Source organism: Triplophysa dalaica, chromosome 10 (assembly GCF_015846415.1).
Source record: "Triplophysa dalaica isolate WHDGS20190420 chromosome 10, ASM1584641v1, whole genome shotgun sequence".
Classification (NCBI taxonomy): Eukaryota; Metazoa; Chordata; class Actinopteri; order Cypriniformes; family Nemacheilidae; genus Triplophysa; species Triplophysa dalaica.
The window spans coordinates 16,166,161-16,191,813 of record NC_079551.1 but is presented as its reverse complement, the minus strand read 5'-3'; the positions used below and the strand labels follow the sequence as shown (position 1 = coordinate 16,191,813).

Below are 25,653 nucleotides of genomic sequence, written 5' to 3'. Positions count from 1 at the left end.
CCGCGCCATTAAACGGCCGTCGCAATTTACCAGCCATCAGATCACACAGCGTTTCCTGCCTTCATCTGTTTTTTTTTTAATCATTATTATTTGTATTATTTATATACTTATTTATTTTCTGCCTGCCCAGTGGCACATCTCACTAGAAGTCCTGGATTTTATGAAGGCGCACAGAAGAAGGGGGCCAATTATACGATTCTGCTCCGCAGCCACCTGCCAGCGCCTCTTCTCTTTAATTAACGTGTAGGTGCCGCGGTCAGTGTAACGGGAAGTCCGTCCAGCGTCGAGGTCAGAGAGGCGTCCGTCATCGTTTTCTTTGAACGTAAAAAAGCCTTCTTTCTTCCTTTTCCCGCTTGCATTTTTTCTTCCCGCTGGGGGGGGGTGTTTTAACGCCTCCTATATGACTCCGTGCATCCTGCTGCTGTCTGTCCAAGCAGAAAAATCCAGCCTGTTCCGTTATGCCATCTCAGCACAGGCATCCCATTTGTAAATTAAATTGCGTACCGAGAGCGCCGTGTTACAAAAAAAGGAGTCGGGTCTTTTGAAATTGACAGAGGGGAAAGAAGAAACTCTTTGTCTTTGTAGCGTGATAAATTAAGTGGCAGCTCAATGTTTGCTTTGATCCTCGCGTGCGATTTTTCATTGACTAATGATAGAGCATATTCTGCATATCATATTAAATTACCCCAACCTGAATGTAAATGTCACCTACAGTAATATATTTATCACTGCGAAAATTCATTTTTCTCTCCCTCCGGTTATCGTACCTTTGGGGATATTCAAATTCGTTCATTTAAAATTCACATATTCGATTCAAGGAATATGTCTTTTCCGTTTGCTACTTAAAGCGTCTGTCACAAGGCATTTGCTACTAAAGGGACTCGCAAATCAGACTTATACAAACATTTTTAATATACAGTTAGAATTACATTTTAGTAAATCATTTAATTAAATCATTTGAATAAATGAATTTTCTCCATCCATTGCCTTTACTATAACTTTTTATTATTTAAGCTGCACGAAGCTTACATTTTAATTCCCATATTTCTAACCGCCAAAAAACCGAATCAATACACTTTACAACTATAAAGCAAAATATAATATAACACCCCGGAGCGTTTCTTTTTTCTTTTTGTCTTCTATTGATTTAAGCCAAACCTTAAGAGACTCATCTAATTAAGTGTTTGAAGGCTTATTTTTACCATGTGGACTGAATTATTTTGAGAGTCCGAGTACTAGACCTGCTCTCAGACAGGTCAGGGGTGACAGTTGTCCCAAATTACCTGACTCTTTTTTTCAGACGGGACCCTATGCTGAGCTCTCCGCTGTCTGTCAGTTAATGGCAGTTTTTCCCAATTTCACACATAATATTTTAGATTTATTGACTATTAGAAACGCTACCACGCCAGTAGCGATTCCGTTGCGCGCAAACCTAAGGATTTTACAAATAGAGATAATAATTGGCGTGGCTGGGAGAGGATGTGGCGAGCGTTTGAAAATGATTTTTAAACATGGCCTTTATTGGAAACATCAGATGCGATGGGGTTGAAAGTCCAGTGTGCATTGTGTATTAGTTCTTGGTTTTAATCACTACGCTCTGCGAGAACGTCACGTGGTGGTTGAGAATACGCCGCTTCCATAAATCTACCGCTTTGACGCACCTTTTCAAACCATATGTTCTTTTCTACAACGTGTGAAAAGAAGTTCATAATGTCAAAGCACTTTGAAATGAGTACAGCAGGACTTTTCAATAGTTACTGTAATGTTCCCTGTTCACGACAACTTTCTCCTAACTAGCTTGAATGTGTGTGTTGCTGGATTTTTATCATTTCATCAAGACGGCAAAAACGGAATTTATAAATATTTAGGACGTTTTAATGATGAGGTTGTTGAGTTTGCTAAAAAGAACAATGTTTGCGCTCTCACTTATAAATGAAGGTGTTTTCATCCTCTTGAAACATTGCGAGAGCAATTTTATTTTTATTTTATAAATCAATTATAATTGGTTTGGTAGCGGGGTACAGGGTGTTTACTTCTTCAGTCATTAAAACGATCTAAAAATAGAAAATTATGAATCCATTGTGGTGCCAAACAGCTAAGCACACGAGTTTCTCCGTTCACAGCTCAGGATCAATCCCGATATGTTTTTGATAAAATATTCCTTTTGACTTTATTACTCTTGTTTAAGTTACGGCAGATCTATTGTTGACATTTCTGTTTCGCAGGCTTTCGCCGTTTTTCACGCGCGCGTGTCATTCCCTTTCGTCTGTTGCACGCTGCTTATATTTGTGCTTCCTTCGTTTGATTGTTTACCTTCTCAATCAACAATGAGCATTCTGGTTCGCACACCCACCTCGTTTATATGAAGCTTCCGAATGGAGGTTAACAAATTAATCAGAGAAAGAGCGATATTCCTGCGCCTCCTCCGAGATCCCACAACACGCCGTTTAATTGGGATTCGTTCTTTTTGTATCTGAGAGAAAACAAAAACAGCGCGTCAACTGACACAATTTCTGTTAGGAGAAAGTGGCAAAGTTTGTATCCGGGCCATCGCAAATAAAACCGAGCTTGTTCAGGACAGTTTGCAGGACAGAGGGGACCAGGTGGGGCTCATTCCCGCGCCGGGTTGATTAACGCAGTGTCCAGCCCTCAAGGCACTGCTGTTATTGGTCTACAGGTGAACTATAACTGTACTTCATTGGCCCTTTTTGCTTGACTTTTTTTATTAAATTAAGCGCAGATGTTTTTAAAATGTGGTTGAAAATCATGTTTATTGTTTCAGCACGTTGTTTTAGTGCATTAGAAAATTATTCATGCATTGGATTTTGGATTTTTAAAAAGGCACATGCACACTACTGTACATCCCGCATACTAAAACCGAATAACCTGCACATTCAGCATGCGGATGTTCACATGTGTGCTTGTAATGATTGATCGGAGTAATTTGCTTTGTGAATAGTAAATCTGAAACCGCGCAGTCATTTGCAAGTTGCGGATTTGTGTAGTTCTATTGCCGTGTTTTAAAACCTAGTCCTTGTTTTTTTTTTTACTGCCCCATAAATCACCATTTTAATTGATTTATGCTAAATAAATATGTCTTTTTATTTTGTCTTTAATGCATGCCGTGTGTCGAGGACCAGAAACCGACCTGTTATTGTCAGCAATCCTTTAGCATCAGGTTTGAAATACAAGTCGTCTTTGTGTTGTTCTAAAAGGGTGCGAAATCATTGAGCGTGTACATACTTTTCAGCCTAGTGCACATCAAAAGATAGCAGGAGATTTTCATATCTATTTCTTTTTTCTTTGTAGTCCTCTAATTGCCTCCCCACGGCTTTCCCTGGACAGAATCCTTAACAAAACATACTTTCCCTCTGTCTTGAAGTATTTCAGCCATATTCTGATAGGGTCATAACGGATTGAAGTCTGTTTGTTTTTTGACTGATAAACATTGCTATTGATTAACCTATATTTAAAAAAAAAAAGAATATTGGTCTCATAAAATATATAGTTTTGTTTGTTAAAGATTGAACGATATTTTTTAAATAAACTATGTTTTAGCTATTATTTATTTTCTATTTAAATAATTTTTTCCCCATTGTGAACTTCTCATCTCACACATATAGCAGCAGAAAAAAATGAACAGACCATTCCAAATTTTGATTTAATCGTCATTTCTAGACGTATTGTCACAATTTCAAACCTTGGGAGTGACATGGAGTCATCCAACAGCAATGTGAAAACTGACAGCATGACAAGCCACATGAAAACTGTGAAAAGAATCGTTTATCACATAAAAAATGTTGTTCGGGTTTCCTAAATACATGTACAAATATTACTGTTGTATTGTTTAAAAGAGAATATGAACTGGATTTGTTTTGCCGTATATGAGGTCTTAAAAAAATACAGAGCATCTTTTCTGCTACATTGTCCTGTTTCTACGGTTTGCAAATAAACTTAATGCAAATGTTTGAGATACATTGGCAGAAATATTGTTATTAGTTCACAGAATGAAAGAAAAATGATAATTTTATCTAAACACATACCTATAAATAGTAAAATCAGAAAAACTGAAAATGCTTTTTGAAATGGTCTTTTTCCTGCGGCTAAATGTATGTCCGTGCATGTGTTCTTTAGAAAGCTTTTCGTGTCACTCTGAATATCCAGTTGGTCTGCTAGAGTCGTCGAATCCATCCGCTCTACATTTATAAGTCTGAAAATGTGTAAAATGTACGCGTGTGTGAATATGACCGTGTACCGCCTGTCCACGGCTTGTCCGGTTCAATGAATTAAAATCCCTTGACCATAAACAGCTCAGCTCTCAAGGAGGGACTGGCCAGCGTGTGTGTGTGTGCACAGGCGTCTCAGCCCTGGTGTCCTGTTGAAACTCAGGTTGTATAATAGAAGCCCACCGCGGAGCAGATCTCCATGGCATCATCCTTTAGAACGGGAGACAGTGATGCACCTGCTAATTATCATCTCCAGCTGGTGAGTTAAATGGAGATCTGTTTTCTGGGCCACCTCTGACCCCGTGCTCTTTACTTGACGCACTTCAAACCCTGTCGGGGAGCCCATGCAGTAGAGTTTAATGAGGCCCTGTGTTTGCCCTCCGCGGGCTCGGCGAGTTAGAGGCTGCACTTTCATCCCTAGCCATCTTCACTTGATGTAAATTGAAAAGATCACAGCTATGGGGAGAAGGCCTATAGTGGAAAGGCCTTTCTGCATAGATTATGAATATCATAACTCAACATAACTCATCCCCCCCACACCCTTCTCCCTCGCTACCCACCTCCTACAATACTATAGTTATAATTGGACCCAATGGGGGACTTTTCCTTTGATCAGATCATAGGCTGAATGACTTTACACTAAAAAATGTCACTGCCAAATAGGTTTATCACCTGTAGAGCTAAGCTCCCCTCTGATGCCCCGCCACCCCTCGCTCACTTCTTGTTAGCGGTTCTCAAAGTACGCTAGTTAATTAGTCCGACTGATCAATTACCGCCAACGCTTGTGCCGCTATCAAAAACCCATTTATTAAATTGAAGCTTATCGCCAATGTTATGTTTAAACATCACGTCGGAAATTGCATGATGGCGAACATTTTTCAATTGTAGTTTGTCTTAATTGTCAAATGTATTCATTAAAAAGATATTCATAGAATTATAGTAAACCAATTTCAATCAATTTAATTCAAGTTGAATTACACTGAATGAAATTAAACTTCGAAATGTATTTCTTAACCTCCCCATACTTGGCGGATGCGCGAGTGCCACTTTGCTTTCTTTGATTATTCAAAATGAAGCCCGTTTAACGGATTGTTTGGGGAAAGAGAGATAAGCGAGAAAAATGACAACATATCAACATGAAATATTAATACGGCGACAACTTTACATAAACATAAAAGCACTTAGCCAGCTTGAATATGGAGATGACACTTGTTAATTTAGTGCCGGTTAACTTCCCCTTTGATGCTTCAGAGCATTCTTCGCCACTTCAGCTTGGGCACACTGAGAAAGAGACACGTCCCAACAGGGACGTATGAAACAAAAGACGACAAACGAAATTTGGTCTAGATGAAGAACGCAGAATTTCGTTAACAATCGAAAACTCCTCACACGGTGTCTGTCTGCTATGAATCAGCAGGTCAAGTTCTTGCATTCTTGTGTTTGAATGCCTTTTGGTATTCGATGGACTGCCTAAACCGTCTCATGTGTGGTCCTTCCTTGATCTTCTCTAATGCACGAAGCCAAATTGATTAATGTTACGCACACGGGCAAGTGTAAATCGCAGGTGTGCAGATTGCATTGAGCAGCGATGCATACGTAGTCCATTAGGTGAACCTTAAATTACCTGGATCAAGCACTGCTTCATGTGTTTGTGCACCGCTGTGGCTGATGACAGACTTGAATGCCTTAATATAGAACACTTGTAGTGTCACAAAGCAGATGTACTTTATGTACATTTAGCAAATATGCATATTTATTCCTGAATACAAGTCCTGAATGATAAAACTGATTGTCTGATAGGATTTATAATTAGAGAAATAAAACTAGTTTAAAATGCACGTTTCAGGTTCTTGTAATCTTTTATTCAAACAATATTGATTACATTTTTATTTCATTTTTCATACTTTTTAATCAATTTATTAATCTTAAATTGGGATCTTTTATTTATAATTGTATTTATTTATTGAAACTTTTCCGTGAATTGTTATTTGCAAGTTCTTTATAATATAATAATTGTTTTTCTTTTTCTTTATTTTATTGTTATCATTGTTAACAATATTATTTAATTTGTAATTTTTTGTAAATATTATGAAGTTTCAAATCTTTTTTCTTTGAATGTCAAACTGTTTTTCATTGCCAACTTGAGCTGCTTTCCCTTGTGATACTGATCTTGCAGATAAGTTATTAATATAAAATAGCAACAGACTAAAAAAGCTTCTTTAATGTGTACATTAGTGTCTGAACTTTAACAAATTGACATTTTATGTCCCATAAAACCAGAATGAATTTTAATTCAGAAATTGAAGAGATGTAGATAAATGTCTATATAAATTACATTTGAGTTTTTTGTTATGTCAAATAACAAAACCATACAAAAATGATCTCATCATTGACCCAAACATCAGATTTCCTCTTTCGTCAGCTGGTTCCCAATACATAATTTCCACTAATGTTTCTTCCTGTCTGTGCCTAATGTCAGTGTCTCCTGGCACAGATCTGAGTCCAGTATAAATGCTTTTAAAGGAGAACTAAAAGCAGACCATTGGCAGACAAAAATAATAAAAGCATATGTATGTCAAGAGACTTAGAAAGTAGCTGGGTTACGAGTAAAAAGAAAGACCAGGATTCCCTGCCAAAGTCATTTTGCTCTCTGGTCCTTCCAAAAGCATCAGCGCCCCACCCCTGTGCACCCCGCCATTGCTTCAATTAACAGAGCAGCAGGTGCTCCGGAGAGATAGAAAGGCTTTTCTTTATTTCTTTCTCTCTTTTTCGTTTGTGGGGGGGTGACCTGTAAATGTGACACTTCACACTTTGAATGGCTTTGCCTGTTCTTCCACCAATTTCAAAGGTGTTAATTTAACTCTCTCTCTCTCTCTCTCTCTCTCTCTCTCTCTCTCTCAGCTCTCCAGTCTGAAGAGTAAACTGAAAAAGCAGTCGACTGCTACCGGCAGCGGTGTGGCTCGGGCCTTCATGCATGCACAGGCTGCTCTGTTCGGCTCGTACCGGGACGCCCTGAGATACAAGCCTGTAAGACTTCTGTTCTTTTCTGCAACCTATGCACGCTACATTATATATCAACACATTATCACAACAAAATTTCATCTTTGTAGAAATGACAATTTTACTACGGGCAAATTCAACATAAAACCTAGGTTTGTGTTTATATTCCAATGTTTTTAGTCTTCAACACATCTTGACATACCTCAAGTTACGCAAGAGCTCTGTTGAGAAATAAGATATTCTTCAATCAGATACTTTAGTGTCAACGTTTACAACTAGATAAGGGGTGGAGTCAAAAATGATGAGGGCTTGATGACATCACCTGAAAAGGAAAGTCGTTTCAAAGGCAGAGCAAGTTATTGCATTTTTATGCAGATTTTGCGTGATTTAATTTATAATTAATTTCATGTTGAGTCTAAGAACGTTCGACTTCTTTTTACTATAAGAGCTGTCATTTAAAGCGATACCCCATTTCACAGAAGAAAAAGGGTATAAAGAGGAAAAGGGAAAACAGGTGAAGGGAAAGGTGGGCCTGTCTGTATCACCGAAATGTCAGATGTTGAAAAGCCCGGACCGTCTCTTTGAAGTTTTTTTCAGACCTTTCGTGGTCTTCTCACACCCTCTAAACCCCTCAAATGTGCCTTTCGGTTTCGAACACGGCATCAAGGAAAACAAAGTACGCTCACTCTTTGTCAAATATGGCCGTCTTTGTTGGCAAAGCAAAGAGTAATTGGTTTGTGTAGACCCACAGAGCGAGGATACATTATTGATGTTCCAGCGCTTGAGCACAAACTCGTCAGAAAAAAATACGCACATGCTCAGAAGAAGCAAGAGACTGCTCAACTCTTAGCCTTCAAAGTAGCTCCTCATTGACTTCAAATCTACATGGAATTAGCCCTGTTTTCATTATTTGTCTTTCTTGTATAACGGAGGGCCTTCACTTTCTTTGCCATTTCTGGAGGCTCGAAGCAAGCTCAAATCTAGGCCACTTTTTTGACAGTCGTCCATTGCTAGTTAGGATTCTGAGCAGTCGAACAATTGAAAAGAATCGGCCTTTGTGCTGCTTTATTTTGATTAATATTTCAGTCGGTTTTTACCGAGGCAAAACGCGCCCGTACTCTTTGAAATGACAGCGTCGCAGTCAAATCGAGTGGAAATCATCGCATTAGTTGCCATCTTTTATTATTAAACCAGTAATTTATGCATCATTCCAGTGCTTCCCTCCTTGAGAACCCCCGCACGCACTCGAAATGCGATAGGGGTGTTTGATTTTACACATCCTGTATTTCACAAGCATTACTGTCATGTTCTGCGGTAATGGCTTGTCTTCTGCGCGCTGCATTTATAAAGAGCCTCGTCCGTTGAAAGGGATCGTCCGTATGAAATACAGCGCTGCTTTATGGAGCCCATATGCTTTCCCATCAGCGCCTTTGCAGAACGCGGCGTCTAACGGAGTAGTAAATGAAACAATGCAGGGAAGTGATAATTGGCTCTCATGCAAGAGTCGGCAATCACCGACTTATATGGGTCGTTATTGTCTGATGCCTCATGGGCCTCTTTTGTTATTGACCCCCAAGCAGCAAGAACGGTGGAAGAGACGCACACATCAGACGGGTTTAAGCCACACCCACGAGCTGTTATGAAAGCGAACGAGCAAGAAACGTAACAAGAAATGCAATCGAGACACAATCATTGGTAAAATGATATACAGTTATTTTTATATTAAACTATACAATCATAAATCAATTGCGTAAGAATTTCGCAATATTTCACTCACAATTTTTACAGAAACTTATTCAGCTCAAAGCGCTTCTTTACAAAACAAGGGGAAATAATTACAAAATAAATGTTTGATCAACTTTAGTTAGTAGCTGTTTTTGTAGTCGGTTTATGCGACTCTGAGAAATTGAAATGATGTAATTGGTTTGCAACGGGTGATGATGATAAACAAGCAAGTCTATACAAAACATCTGCCTGCGAGTCTTGGATGAAGCATCGGTATTTGCAGCCGTTTTTAGCCGAACGTGGACTGTCTGTTCTCATTGACTCAAGCTTCCTTTCCCCAGGGAGAGCCAATCACCTTCTGCGAGAAGAGCTTCGTGGCGCACCGCTCCAGCACCATGAGAAGTTTCCTTGAGATGGCCGTGAACTTGCAACTCTTCAAACAGGTGAAGTGTGAAAACATTAATATGTGTTTAAAATGTATTAAACGCAGTTTAGCAAGCCATCTCTGATTTTTAATACCATCTGACAGCAAAACAACAAAAACATAGGTTTAACATATTTTGTACAGGCCTAATTGGTATTCATTGAGTGTTTCCATTTATTACCTTTTTTGCTTTATTCTAAAACATGTCATTTAAAAGTAAAGGAAAAAAATAAAGACGTTCCAGATTAAGATCTACACTCAACATATTGCACAGTAACCCATGTGAACTGTGGGGATTACTGTCTGTCTTTCACCCGAGGCATTTATTTATAGTCCTGCTTTTCAGCCTTCACAAAAGTCTTAATTTATACCCGGAAAGCGCAGAATCGCTTTTAATCACACATTTGTCTTACGATGCATCAGCAGCATATCTTCCCAAACCCCAGATAGTGTCCAACAGTTCAAAGACATGCAGTAGCTTCAGGAGAGCCCTTATCTCCTGCTTGGCCGTTCTGCTAGAGGCCAGCACGGCTTTGCCCTCTTCTGACCATGAACCACATCCGCTTGGAGGCCAGCCCTGCCTAGAAACCAGTAGAGGCTGGCTGCCAAGAGATTGCGGGGGAAGTCTGTCAATGACGACCTGCTTTCTGTCTCCTAAACCCCCCACCCCCCCGCCAACTCCTCTTCCAGAGGCCGATGCTAACTCGACATCACCCTGCCACTGAGAAGGCTCGCAGCGCTCTGGCATCTCTCCCTCTGCCTGTCTGCACGGGTCTTTGCATTTAGGGCTTTCCTTATATAAATGTAATTGTGCTTCATGCATGAAGTATGTAGTTGCTTGGAAACAAAATAAACTCTGGGTATAGGCTACATGGTTGGCTAGGTGTAAATAAGCTACTGTACAGTTGGGGTAAACACCAAGAGCGATAACTATTAAGTTAAAGGTCTAGTGTATGAAATGTAGCGGCATCTAGCGGCGATGTTGAGAATTGCAACCAACGGCTCATTACCCCCTATCTTTCAAAGAGCACTATGGAGACTGACACAGTACTAAGATGTTCCATGTTTTCGCTTCTTTGCCAAACGTGTTTACGAAACGCACTCTGTAGAGCAGTTTGTCCACTTAGGGCTACCGTAGAAAAAAACATGGCGAAGGGAACCCGCGGTGTATGCAGATAGCTCATTCTAAGGTAATAAAAACAAGCAGCATGATGTAAGGTCTTTATACTCCTATGAAGACATAGTTATGTATATTATATTTCATTTCCGGACCTTGAACAAATATATGCTCCTTCCCAATTCGCCTATTTGTACTATGAAGTATGTACTGTTTTTCATAATGGAAAAGTAAATACATTTTAGTGTGTAACAAAACAATATGCACACACTGGGACATACTAACAGGAAACTGAAGTGGCCGTTGTTGCTTAGACAACATTGTGACCATTAACTGTAACACACATCAAAATACAGCTGTCCTTTCCATTAAGGTATTTATTAGTTCCTTATGTTACGTTTACTGTATACTTGTGTTCATTTAGTGATGCATCAGTTATATAATTTATTAATGAAGTGGAGCGCGAGTTGTGGGTAATACTAGCCGTAAGAGTGTGCATCGCTCTGCTCTTCGAATATCAACCGGAAGAAGTTGACCACTTTAAACCTACTTTTTTAACATACTACGATTTGGTACATACTAATTCTATTTTCGAATACTATTTAGGACGGATAATATGCGGATTGGGACGCAGCAATAGTGTTTGCACTAGATCTTCTTCCTAATTTTATTCTTAAAAGTACTAAAAAATAAATATTTGTATGTATAAAGTACAAAATTAGGAAATAGAGAGACATTTTTTACCTCGATACAACTTCCACCATCATTAAAATGTTTTTTCTGTGGATACCATTCACAAGCAAACAGATTCAAACAAGAATAGGACTCTGGGTATTGATAGTCAGTGTCCAATTAAAGGGCTGAAGCGCGTGTCTGTAACGTGATAGTGGGACGGTGCTTCGGATGTGCACTAATTTGGCCCAATCATGTGCTTTAATTGGGCTGCAGGGTGGAGGAGAGTGACCCTCTGGACCCATCACTCATTAAAGAGATTGTAATGATGTAAGACTGTAGCAGTGTGGAATGAAATGTCCTGACACCTGGAGATGACCCCAGTGGGACTCCCGAGACCCGTCGTGGTCTAATGTTACTAGCGTGGTCCGATTAAAATGTTGTTCCTTTGCTTTAAATAGCACAGAAATTAAAGTGCATATTGCTGATTTATCAGCGCTGTTTGCTAAAGCACGCGTTTGTCTCATGCTTGGGGATTTTACCTTAACTGTCAAGTCATTAAACATACTTTTGTTACTTTTTATTAAAAACCTACAGTGTGGAAACCTACAGTTTCTAGTGACCTTGTAGCGACACCCTAGTAACCACCCACAATACCCTAGCAACCATGTTTAGAAACTGTATAAATGTAGTTCTTTACCATGATGTGTGTTCTTCTCATTGTTTCTTCCTTTTTAGTATTCCTAGAGAACGGTCGGAGGCATATTTTCAATGTTTAGTTTCAAGTTAATTTTCAGCCCGTCATTGGTCTCGTTTTAACAAGCATATTTATTAGATCCTTTTTATGTCCTCAACGCGACAAGGAGGAAATTAAACTTCCCAAAAGGCATCGCTCACACAACACTCTCCCCTGCCATGTTAATCCATCACCTGATGTAAATTACACACGCGCTCGGAACAGTCTAGATGGAATTGTTTTGGTGTTGTTCTCCATCCCCCCTTCTTCCTTAATAACCTGTGATACTTTAATTTACGACCACAGTTCATTGAAGGCAGACTGGCCAAATTAAACGCAGGAAGGGGCTTTACAGACGTCTATGAAGAGGAGATCACAGAGGGGGGCTTCTGTAGAAGTGAGTGCCACCTCTCCATCTTTCAATAAGTGGAACAAAAACGGCACACACGCACAGACAACTTTCCCTTTTGAGCTTAAGAATAAGCTTGGATCACATGTGACATTTTACAAATGTAAAAACATAACGTTTAAAGGGATGCTTGAGCCGAAAATGTAATGTTGTTCCAAACCTATAAACATGTGGAACAGTAAAAAATCATATTAAAAGACGTTGTGTCTCTGGCTTACATTATAAAAACAGCATGCTGTGCATTATTTCTTTTGTGTTCATTGAGGTTTGGAACAACAATGATGACGGATTGTTTCCTTAAATAAACAAAGTGGAGTCTGAGGGATTACTGTATAAGTCTTGTGTTATTGTTAAACTCTTTTGGTTTTTTATAAGAAATGTCTTTTGCCCAAGATGTTAACCCCCTTGTGCGCCACTGCTTTTCAGGCAACACAAGATCTTATCAACAGTGGATTCACACAAAGATGGTAAGCACCAGGCCTTTCTTTTTTGTTCGTAACATTATTGTTAATTTCAGCTGAATAATTAAACTCAAAGCACTCGAGCACGTTTATTATCCAGCTGAGCGAACGGCGCAAAGACGCGAAGCCGCGGAAGATGGTGAAAACCGTGGCGTGGGACAGTTAAGATGTTGAGACGGCTTGATATGATGTGACAGCCAGTCATTGGAGATGACACGAGACTTCTGGCAGGAAACACAGCCATTACTCGATAGATTGAACAAAAGAAAAGCCCTCTCTCTCCGCTGTCTTCTCACCTTTCTCCTCGTTGCCTCTCGCGCGTTTTCTGCCTGTCTCTTTGCTCACGATGTCTTCAATCCGTCATCTGGAGTTCAATTGGTTCTCTGGAGAGCCTTTTCAAACGGTTCTGTGTGAAGTTCAGACTTTCGTATTGACACAAATCCATAAGACCCGGTTTTACAGATGTCACGTAGGTCGAGGCTTTGGGACGTGAACTCTGCGACATCTGGAGATTTGTTTCTGAGATTTGAAGCATTAGCCTTGTGGCTGATCTGTTAAAGACCGAAGAGCGACGTTACCTGAGGGACGGCAGACTAGACGAAACCGAGCTAGAACATTGTTCAAGCGATGCTGAGATTGACCAAGATGGCCCTCAGAGCTGTTTATGAGTTTTGTTTAAGGGCAAGGCGTTTCCCGAATGCTTTGGGGCCGAAGAGACATTTTGGTTTGAGAAAGAAGGTGTTTATTTAGTCGTTAATGATTTGTGACGATAAATGGGTTGCGAGGTGTGAATTTATTGTGCGGACGATTTATTCGGCAAATCTGTTGTGTGGAACACTGGCACTTTTTCAGGAAATTCGTGTGTTCTCACCAAACGTGTTTTCTTTTGCGCAGAGGCAGAGGGCGAAACCAGTGGTGAAAAACCTTCAGATGGTGAGTTCACAGTGTAATGGAAATGCCATTTGACACAGTACTCGTGTGTATCTATGTTAGATTGAAGATCGTGTTACTGAGGTGCTGATCACATCAAGAAATATGTTTGCATTTACGTGCAGGATTGTTCGGATTTTTCATAAATCTTCAAAAATATTTTTTTATTAAAGTAACGAGGATTTCAGAAACAATGCTGTGGGTTTAGTATATTAAATATATTTCTGTAGTGTAAACTTGATTCAAAATATACACTATAGACAACATAAACAAATATTATGTGGCCCAAACTTTATATTAACAAGTTTTCTAAATGACTGTGCAAAAACATTAAAAATACTTTGTAATAAATGGCAAATTCAGACTCTAGTCACTTCTTCCGAAGACAATTGCAAGAGAACTGTTTTTATGTATAGACCACTTTTAATGACGTAAACAACACGGTCAAGAAGTGACTGTTTCAGTTTTTTAACAATGCACACGTTTGAACTGAACCAAATTGACATAACATTTATAACTGAATCAAAATGTTAAATTATTAAATGATATACTGCATGTAAGATTTAAAGAAAAAAAAGAATCCGGAGGTGCTGCTGGACCAGTGTTTACATCTTGCGAAGTGGTCTATTCAAAATAAATGATGTGCATGCAAATGTGATCAGTATGTATGATGGTCTTCCTCATGGACACACCGGTTCAAACTAATAAAATATTGAGTAGTTGGTTTTTCACCCAGATCATGCTTCAAAACCGCTGAGTAGCTTTCTCTCTCTCTCTTTCTTTTGAAAGGCCAAAGATCACGCGAAACGGAAAATACGTGACATGAAGGACAAGATCACCCAAAAGGTAAATATTTGGATTTTGATCTCTTCCACACGCATACAAACTCTGGCTCCGTCACGCACCCTAGCAAACCGCTTACCTGGACAGCATGATGCCCAAAAATGTTGTCTAGGTAGTCGACTTAATGGGTTTGGAGCTTCTCTCACACAGACGCTGTTTAAGATGGATCAAGTGACTTCACCCATGGCTCGTGCTCGGGGTTTCAAACGGCTTGTGAAACCTGCTCAGCGCTTTGTTCAAGAGTGTACGTTTCTAACAAGTGTGCCTCTGGCAATAGGCTGTCACGTCAACCCCACCTTTCATATTTTTGCATATTTCATCAGCGAGCGAGTGATTTCTTCAAAGCTAATGTAACAAGATGTATGTTTCCATAACACTGATGGGTTTGATAAGGCAATCGTGGTGTGAACTGTCAGGCCAGGAGCTGGGAAAAGCAATCCAGAGGAGAGCAGACCTCGCGTGGGTGATACGCCGCATGTTGCTGCTAGCTGCTTTAGCTCTGGTTAAACAAAACGGATTGAAACAAGACAGACGAGTCACAATATTGTGAGTGAGTCGGGATAAATAATAAGGGCGTTTGCTGTGGTACAAGACGGATGAGAATGCAGAAAGTTCAAATATGTACCGAACAGGACTGTAATCTTATGTGCTTTAACATTGGAGAAATCATTCAGAGATCTCATCTGTGATTTATTTTAGTGCACATAAATATAGTTCATTTTGATTTCACGTTGTCTTTGAATTCCGTCTCTTTACGTTTCTGCGCAGGACGCTGAAGAAGAGGAAAGCCCATACCGTCCTGGTTCTCCCACCAGCACTAAAAGCCTCTCACCCAGGAGACTTCAGAAGAAAGCGGTGAGCATGTTCACACACACACACACACACAGGCGTTTTAAAGGATTCACGGACAGTCCGCTTCCTGAAAGAAGTGTCCATTTGCACACCAGTAAGTCGGAGTCGACGTGGGGCAGGTTGATTGACAGCTGTGGCTAAAGCAGGCGTGTGTAGTGTGTGTCTTGAGTGTGAGATTCAGTGATGTGTTGCCAAGCCCAGGCAGGGAAGCGGTGAGACCCCCATGGAACCAGGGGGTGGCCTGGATTCATACGTTTACTGGACTGCCTCCATTTTAGACAGAAATGGGCCTCAAGTATTCGAGAAAACCAGACTCGGTTATGGTTGTGAGTCAGTGATAGTGTTTTGCTGCATTACTAGCTGTTGTTTGGGCTTATCAGTGATGTGTTTATGTTCATTGCACCAGACATTTAGTTTAGCATGAATGCTTTCCACCCTTTCTTGGGCCCTGGATGTTTTTGCTACTGTACATTAAAGACTTCAGTGTGTTATGTAGTATATTCAAATGAAAGTTCACTAAAAAGAAAAAAATCTGTCATTATTTACCATTTTGTCATTTTATAACTGTGTTCATACCTGTACGACTTTCTTTCTTCCGCAGAACACAAAAGAAGATATTTTGAAGAATGTTGGTAAACACTTGCATTGGTTTTGTGTCCATACTATTAAGGCGAATGGGTACCAATGGCTTTTGGTTACCGACATTCTTCGAAATATCTATTTTTGTGTTCGGCAGAAGAAAGAAAGTCAGACAGGTTTGAAATGACAAGAGGGTGAGAAAATGTCGAGAGGATTTTCATTTTTAGGTGAACTATCAGTTCAATGTGCTCGTGACATACCTCATAACCTCGGCTTATATCGACGCATGTGCGCTAAACCGCTCTGACAGTTCTTCAAAGTTCTAGAAGTAAACGTCCACAAGAATGTAACACAAATACGCTGCACGCCTGCGATTTCACTTAGCTTTGGCATTTTACATAAAATGTTTCTTTTCCAACTGTGTTTAAACAGATGCTTGCCTACCAGTCAATCATCAGTTGTCCACCAATATCAGATAAAATGTCCTTTACTTCACATCTACTGTCTGAATGAAGGATTCCAACAACTGGGGCTCAAAAACAAACCCGTTTATCAAATATTCAGAGCTGAACCACATATTGATCAGCCGTAAAAATATCACACTTCCGCAGTGAACAGCCAACCCTTGTGCTCTACATGCTCACACCTCTCCAGGCAAAGTCAGAAGGTTACTAGACGCAACCCACGGCTGGTCTGATCTCCTCGCAAGCTTGCCTGCGTGACCAGCGACGTTCTGTTCAGCCCTTAATTAGCGTGGCTATTAGCTGAATGCCTGTTGCCGCGGAAGAGGAGAGCGGAAGAGGTGGTGTGAAAAGGTGTTGAGATGGAGGTCATCCAATTAGGGCTTTTCTTTGGGCGACGCCCTCTACCCATCCATCCCTGAGGATGGATACATACGAACGACACAAAGATTTTCCGCACGATCAATGAGGAAATCAATCCGTTTAGCGTTCGCTACTGTCTGACAAAGAACAAAAGAGCATGAGGGGTGACATCGGGGGTCTTCATGACCAAGAACTCGGACACATTTCTGCATTAAAAACGCTTGACGTTTTTTTAAGGGGTGTCAGACGATTTACTGAGATTAATCGCATCCAAAAACAACGTTTGTGTTATTTACACAATAACTGTCTGTGTACTGTGCATATTCATTTTGTATTAACAAAAACACACACTTATTTAGGAAATATTTACATGAATTGAATATACCAGTAATTTAATTTCAATTTAAATGTTTATAAAAAATGTTTTGATATTTTCTTAGATAAATACATGAAGAGTTTGGTTCCAAAATGAGATAACCTAGTTTTTAAACATTTCCAAAAATAATGTTTTTATTATGTTATCATGTTTTTAATTGTGTTTTATTGTGTGTGTTAGCTGTATTTTTTTTTTTATTATGGCTTAAATCAAAACAAACCTTGAATGATTTTAATTTGACAGCACAATAAAAAAACATGATTTTTGAACTATGTTAAAAAGGAAATTATCTCATTTTGGAACCAAACTCTTCACACGTATGTGTATGTCTTTATAAATCCAAAATTAAAGTGCACATTACACAGACATATATTATGTAAACACAAACTTTTATTCTGGATACGATCAATCGCGATTTTTCGTTTGATGGCCTTGGTTTTCTTTTTATAAATAATGATACAGTTGTCTATTTGGTAACACGTGCCGCTTGCAACATCAAGGGTTCGATCCTTTGGATAAAAGCGTGTCTGATGCATAAATATAATTCTGTACGGCACGTTCTAATCTTATTTTGTAACTTCTACCCACAGCGCAGTTTCGCAAGCGGTATAACAAAACTTGCAGAAAAGTTGTGCTGTGTTTTTAGACTCGGATGGCTCGCCGCACTGAATCCATACAGTGTACAGTATAAGGGGCTGGTTTCCAGGTCAAGCCTGAGGGCCTGTGAAAGCCAGACTGAGTGTCAGTAGCAGGGCCTGGGGCAAAGTAGAGCTGATCTCCCTCTCTCTGGTTATCCCTGCCCACTGAAGCTACGGCTGTGTTTGCGTGTGTGTGAGTGGCACACAGCCTCTGGGGAATGACTCAACACACACTGACTCTGTGGATGGAGCCAGCAGATGGATCTCCTATAGTCGTGCCCATTTCAGCCCACATTGCATATTAAAGAAACCTAAAAGCTCGGCTCATCTTGTGGATAATTTATACAGATGTGCTGCTTCTTATGAGCTTCTACCTTCATTTACATACATACATACATATAAGCTGCAACCACTATAAACATGAGCGTGATACAAGAATGTGCAAAAACGTTAACGCTCATAAGTGATCTCATATAGTCAAATAGATATTTAGTTGTGATTTTTGGTATAGAACGTCACTTTTTTTCAACACGCAGCGGTTGCTGGTTAGTAAAATAAAGTAAAAAATAATTACAAGTAATCCAGAAGATACCATTTAATAATAGCATTAAATATTTCTTTATTTATTTAATTAAACTTTTTAAATAATCGGATACCCTTAAGTGAAATGTGTCTTATATTATCAAATATAAAACTGAAATCGTTTTTTTTATAAAAAAAACAAAACATATATATTTTTTAAATAGATGCCTCGGACCAAATAATGAAGCAAAAAGCAACAAAAAATGTAATTTCTAGTCTGTTCCTAAATAATGTTTTACTATTTAGATGTCATTAAATTTAGTCGTTCTAAACTTGTTGTACATAAATCTCTGTTGCTTTATGTTTGTATGGACGGATACATGTGTGAGAGAGAGAGAGAGCTCCCTGTGAAAGCGTGCGGGTCCAGGGGACTGCCAGCATCGTGATGGATTCATAGGGTGTCAGAAAACACCGACGTACCAGAGAAAGAGAGAAAGCGCTTTTGGCTAGCGGACGTTTCGCTGAGAACGGAAAGATCCCTCACATCTGCATGGCGACGATGAGAATAGAGATGCAAAGCTGGCAGATGAGGCGGATACGCATCAGAGGTCTTTTTAGCTGTAACCAAAGTGCCACCTACTGGATATTTCTCAATGTCACACACACGCTTTGCTTTCCCACTTTGTGATATTTCCCACAGTTACTTTTAGCCAGAGCCAGTTGGAGAGTCTTTTCCTAAGAAGAGGTCCTGGGCTTTGTTTAAAGGGGAACCGCTTGAAAAGCTCAGCAGACGTTGGCTTAAGTTTTGGCTCGGAGGCACAGTTTTGTTTGCATTTTCCAGGCAGATCTTCTCTTTCCATACCCCGCCAAGCGCATGAGATCAGTGGCCGCCCTGAACCAGCGTATGAAATGTATGAAAACGCCAGCCCGGCTATTAAATCCACGAGACGATTGGCTGCAGCGTAAAGCCTGGTTGCCGCCGCTTACAACTTGGCCACGCTGGAAGCAAAGCGGGATTTTCTCTTAAAATGCCCTTCACTTAATGGCCTGCCCTGACAAGAGAGATGAAATTTTAACGGTTTTAGAGTCCGGTACCGCTTTGACTGAAGGCCCAAGCTCATTTTCCATGTGGATTTAAACATGCAGTTTATGGAGGAGACATTGACCTGTGGCAGCTCAAAATGTCCGCGCTGATTTAAAGTACACGGGAAAGATTCAAACAGGCGCTCGCGTGCTTTGTTTGACAAATGGGCGGTTTTGGCGAAGCCTCAGAACAATTGCTTGAAAATTGGCTTTCTGTTTTTGGCCACTGTGTGTGTTTAGTGTCTTTGGAAAGTATGAATGTAGATAATCTTGTTTTGTTTTTGCAAGGGCATCTGTTCTGGTAAAGTTTATGGCTGAGTTTGTCTTCTCATTACTTCCCAGCATGCCTTGCGGTGTCAAATTGTGTATTTCGATGTGCTTGCTGATACTCAGGAAAATTTAAGAACGTGTCAATCAAGCAACATTGGGTCCCCATTGACTTCCAGTGTATAGACACAAAACCACAGAGACATTTCTCAAAATACCTTCTTTTGTGTTCCACTCAGAGTCGTACCGGTTTTGAACGACAATCGGTGAATAAGGATGGATTTTTTCATATACCATCAATTTAAATACACACGCATATGTGTTAAAAGAGAATGTTGCTTCTTTTGTTGTTCTGCTTTACATTTAAAATGCAGGCCTGCCGTTGCCATTCAAAGGGCTCACCTTGTTTTAATAAACACCTCCGCTCATAGAAAGCGAGAGAGAGGCCGCTGTACGACCAGCGCGCTCTGCTTTCCAACTTGAGGGGCGAAATATAACTACAAACCGTGTTGCAGGGCAAACATACACGCACACACTCGCCTCCAACACCAAATGAATGTGACACAGTTCCGCAGGTGCATCCAACCCCTTCACTTATGCCGAAGTGGCTCGCCGGCCAGATTTATGACCCTGACACAGGAATCCATTAAAGCCTTTTGGAGGATTCAAGGCCTGAAACCCCAGTAATCGCTTTCATTATAGCTGGCGGCTACTAGCGAGGGGTAATCAGTACCCAACATGTGTTCCTGTTTATTCCGATGGCAAGAGTCTGAAGTGTTCGCTACACGCATCTCTTAGTTATTTTTATGGACGCCGTGGCCGTTAAACCATTCGGCAAGCACCCATACCCAGAATCGACAAATATCTCAAGACTTCCTGCTAAAAAAAGCTTAAGATTGACCACTCGAATCGATGATGGTCCACACGGTCGAGTTAGCCAAACAGCCAGGCACCGAGGGCCCATTTAAAAGCTTCGTTTTTAGTAGCTCGCTTTGATAATGTGGCAAACGGCAGTTTATGGGCTACTTTGGCGGCGCGACGACGTGCACGTGTACATGTCAGGAAAGGCTAGTTAAGGGTGAACTCTAAAGCCTGGAGCCTCAGCGTGAAGCTGCGTCCTATAACGCTTCAATTCTTTAATTTGCCAATTAAACGAGTTACACAGGTGTGTTATAAAAGCAGAGGGATTAGCCGAGGGAGCACCTACGCCAGTACGGGAATTGAGGCCGTTGCACTCTAATGACCACAGAACGCATTCATTTTGCATTTTATAGTTTGTGTTGCTTTTAGGGTTTAATATGTTGATCTTCTGTTTTAGCATCTCCATCTACAATCATCTCCGCACCTGAGCCTCACCTATACAGACAATTACGACAACAATGACGATACAGCCAGCAGGTAAGGGATCGTGTGGATGTTAACGTCTAGTTTCATTTAAAAAGGATTTACAAATGGTGTGAAGGTAAATGCAACACTGCCCTCTGGTGCTTGATTTGCTCACATGGTTTTTGAGTAAATACCTGTGCGCATGTGAGCAGGATATCATCCGAGGACAGCGGCGGGGTGCCGTCGTACAATGAAGACAGCGAGGATTCCGAATTTGAGCCCGACGGGGGCCAGAAGGGGCAGATGAGCCTGCTGGAAGAGATTCTGGATTCGCTCAGCACATCCCACATAGAGCAGAGTCGGCTCTCCGCAGCCAAGAGCCTGGACTTCTTGAGATCCGTCGAAGACCTTGACTACAGTCCCACGGTGAGGGCTTCCTCTCAAAGTGGTGGTGTTAATGGGGCAGTTCACCCAAAAGTGACAATTCTGTCATCATTTACATCCAAATCTGTATAAATGTCTTCGTTCTCATGAAGACAGAGGAAGATATTTAGAAATATGCTTATGGCCAAACAATTCTTGGCCACCATTGACTACCATAGTAGGTAAAATGACAATGGTTGTCTCAGAACTGTTTAATTTCCTACATCCTTCAAATCTTTTGTGTTCAACAGAAAAAAGAAATGTATAAAGACATTTTTAACTTCTATGGTGGTAACAGTTATGGGTCACCATTGACTACCATAGTAGGAAAAATGATAATGGGTGTCATAAGTGTCCCAGAAATGTTTTCTTTCCTACATTCAACTGTTTGGTTTTTTACATTCGTTAAAATATCTTTCTTTGTGTTAAGCACATTCCTGCTTATTTTTCGTCATGCCTGACAGTTTCTGTATTCTTTTCAGAAACACTGCAAATCCCATTCGGCAAGCACTTCTGCTCAGGTCAGCTGCGAAGTCGGAAACGGCGAACAAGGTGAGTGGAACATGGGTCAGGACGACAGCGCCGTCTACGGTAAACATCTCCCACCTTCGCCCCGGCGTCAAGCCAGCTCCCGTTCCCTTCCCATCCATCCTCCCCTTCAGAACAACCTACCCGCCGAAGAGTCCTCTGACCACCCTGTGAGGAACTCTCTCCCTGACGTACCCACAATTGAACTCACTAAACCTTCCGAGACTAACACCACATGCTCTCATACTCTCACCGAGTCCACATGCAACACTCAACTCACCTCCGACCACCAGCGTCCGGCAGCTTGCAGCCTCTCACGGCAGAAGGTCTTCTCTAGAAAGAGACCTCAACAGGACCTGAAGCGGACAGCGGGACCCAGCGGCGGGCAGCATTCCGCACTCGTACCATGGGAGATGGAAAAAGAGCAGATCGCAGGAGAGGTCAAACAGGAGGAGGACATTGAAGAAAAAGGCTTGCTGGAGGAAATCGATTCGATGTGTCGGCTCAGCATGGCCATTACAAGTAACCTGGTTTTCACACAGGTTCAGAAAAACACCAGCTCGGACAAATCCTGAAAAATCACCAAACACTCACACGTGACCTCTCTCGGTTCTTATTGGCGCTCTTGTACAACTTCACACCAGCACCGGGTTTGCACGAAGTAAGAGGTTCATTTCAAGTGTTTTTGTAGTCTGTGTGAATAGATGATACTTTTATTTTCACATCTTTCAAAACGAAAAATCCAAGGGTTCAAAGGGTTCACAACATTTGTCGTATGGTAGTCATATTTATTGTAGCTGTATTTCAATTTCAAATACAACGCCAATGATTTGCACTTGAACGCGGAGAGTTACGCATCAGATCTATTTAGATGTCACTGTGGATGAGGGGCAGACGTCCATCTATATATATTTTACTAAATCGTACGAAAGTATTTAAATAGAGAACTAATTTCAACTAATATATGATGCCTTAAACCAGTTTCATTTCATTTTTTTCTCCGCAGTGTTTTCCAGACCGTGACTGTAGCGGGCTAGCTTGCTACTATCGATACTCGCGTGCAATGCATCTTAAAAGAGAGATTTATGCAGGACAGATGGAGAACTGGTTCTTCATTTGCATTGTGGGTAATGGGTATATTTTTGAAATGCTATTTTTCCAAAATTCTCAGGATCGAGATAGAAATGTATTTTGTTTTTGCTTCACTAGGCCCTAGATGCGAATGTAATAATACTTGATGAAATCCCATTTACTAACGCGGTTAAGTGTAATAGCCTTAAAATCGACAGCCAAAGTATATTAATGTTCCTGAAGTGTTTATGTTCGAACCTTGACATTTCTTGGGCTGCCCAGTGGAAAGGGAAAACCGGTTACTAATAAAAGATACTTCAAAATCATTCTTCAGTTTAGTACCAAGTTTAATCTGTGGCCTAAAACTTAAGTACATGAACGCCGGAGCTTATAAACTATGCAACTGCGTTGTCGCATTGTGTCAGTTTGTGCGACAGGGAAACTGAGAAATATTAGTTTCGGGTCATTTTGAAGATTAAACAACTGTGTGCTAACAGTGAATTGGCATTTTATGGTGTTCTGTACTTGATTGAGTATATTGAATTTGTCAAGCATGCAAAGATCAAATTTGAGCATCACTTTTAATGTCACATTGGTGCACCAACTAGGAAGTGGTCATTAGATTCAGTGCTGGGTTCTTTAGTGGCTGATGAAGTCTTTAGACTCTTGAGTGATGTAGCACACAAGCTATTTATTCGATCACCTCACATCTCATGTTGTAACAGTGTAGTTTTTAAAGTGTCCTATATCTTAAATATGCATCTCAGTTGCAGTCGATTTTGTAACATCTATTTGGCTTCGTTCCTGTGTGTTAATGATAACAGTGTAGCTCCAGGTTGATCTGAAACTATATGCTTTAGCATTTGAACCAATCGAGATCATGTGACTATGCAAATTCCCACCTTTTTAGCAACATTGGCATTAGTATTAATAGTGTGTAATACTTCACTTGAAACATAAATGCTGTTCGTACTGTAACTTACACTGAAAGGACAAACTAGGAGATGGAAATTGTGAGCGATGTACTGCAGATTTGCCTATATAGTTCATATATTGGCACAAATAATCCTTAATGTCCTTGAGACTCGGAGGACATGTAATGATGGTACAAGATTTCTCCCTAAATTACTGACTAGTAAATTAACCATCAGCAACCTGTAGCAATTTATGAATTTTCTTTTTAGCCCCGCCTCATATTTAAATGCACTGTTGTGCCTTATTATTGATTTCATCAGCTATAGTTGGTGTGACTTTATCTCTGTTACAAACGTTTGCTTTTAGTTTTGTATTTTGTTTAGTAGTACTCTACAATCGGACAATTTATGCCACAATCTTTTATTAATGTAAAGCCATGATATTGTAATTCACATTAAGCTCTAAAAATGGCCCTGAAATATAAAAATGAACACTGAAGCCTCATATACTTGTGATATAATGTGCTTTTTGTCTGTTAAATTGTTTTTACGTACATGATTGATGCAAGGACCATCAGCCTGCACCAACCAGACACAAAATCTGATTTCATGTTATTTTTCATAAACAACCTGCAGTTTCATTGCGTATTAATACAGTTGCATTAGATATTTTTGGTGTTGTAAATTTGATAAATGTCTCGAGTGTGCTCTGCATTTTATTCACTTGATTGTTTTGCATTTTCCAAGTGTCTTTAAGTTCATAGACATTTTAAAATGAATTTTGTTAAGGATTCTGTTGCATTATTTGAAATCTGGTCACACTGCAGCACTGAAGGCGTTATATTAAAGATGAATCACGCAAGCTGTTTCAGTTTAGCTGAACACTACTTATAACAAGGTAGTAGCCACAAAAAAGAGATTCAATAAAAAGTGTTTTGTACACTTTTGAACTGCTGTAAAGTACTACCCAAAATCTTTCTTTATACTGTTTACATATGAACTGGTTCTTGATGTGCATTTTTATTGTAAAGTTCTGTATTCTTTTGTTTTTTTTGAAGATGAATGAGCACACCTCACGAAGTCTAACATGATGTCAACTTTTATGACTGTGGTACCATTTTTGTTTTGTAACTTTTTCCTTAAGTTGATCAAGTTTGATGTGTCTCGCTGTGGCACTTAGTAAATTGTGACGTGCTGTAATCAAATCAGTGCATTTTACAACAGATTTTGTTTGGTTTAAGGACAGACTTAACGTTCATTCTTTTTCTCGAATGCACATACTATAGAAACTCAGTGCCATGTTTCTTCTGTGGTGGTTGATGGTTGAAGCGAATGCTTCTGACTGACTAATCTTAAATGATAGAACTCTTCATACACAGCCGCATGCTTTCGGTACAGTTGTATACAGTGTTCATGTGTCAAATAGGTCAGTCCAATGTGTTTTTACAAAACTGTTTGCACTGTGAACTGAAAATAAATGATATAAATGTCTATACAACTTTCACAACTCATCTGGGTTGACTCATTAGGACTCGGGATGAATTTTAAACATGCATAAAAATGAAATAGTTCGCTCGTTCTGAATGCTTATTTTCAACCCGAACCATGTAAACCAGTCAGCAGTGTACACACAGACATTAAATCACATTTATAATAAGGAGCGGGTCATTGAATTCAACCATTTAACCCAAATCATTTATTTACCAA

The 25,653-nt window shown here is 40.1% G+C and overlaps 1 protein-coding gene across 4 annotated transcripts in view; it reads left to right on the top strand.

Annotated features, from left to right (window-relative positions):
* The window catches only part of dennd1b (DENN/MADD domain containing 1B), an 84,918-nt gene extending 59,474 nt beyond the window's left edge, over window positions 1–25,444 (top strand). For 2 of the 4 annotated variants that reach the window (XM_056758486.1, XM_056758489.1), the window contains exons 13-22: window positions 7,128–7,253; window positions 9,293–9,394; window positions 12,207–12,297; window positions 12,736–12,776; window positions 13,665–13,703; window positions 14,490–14,546; window positions 15,312–15,398; window positions 21,003–21,082; window positions 21,223–21,436; window positions 21,916–25,444. In XM_056758486.1, the coding sequence (XP_056614464.1) occupies window positions 7,128–7,253; window positions 9,293–9,394; window positions 12,207–12,297; window positions 12,736–12,776; window positions 13,665–13,703; window positions 14,490–14,546; window positions 15,312–15,398; window positions 21,003–21,082; window positions 21,223–21,436; window positions 21,916–22,536 (1,458 nt within the window). In that variant the 3' untranslated portion in view covers window positions 22,537–25,444. The remainder of the gene's footprint in view (window positions 1–7,127; window positions 7,254–9,292; window positions 9,395–12,206; window positions 12,298–12,735; window positions 12,777–13,664; window positions 13,704–14,489; window positions 14,547–15,311; window positions 15,399–21,002; window positions 21,083–21,222; window positions 21,437–21,915) is intronic. The other 2 variants (XR_008907671.1, XM_056758488.1) reach the window with 2 other exon arrangements.
* The last annotated feature ends 209 nt before the right edge of the window (window positions 25,445–25,653 follow it).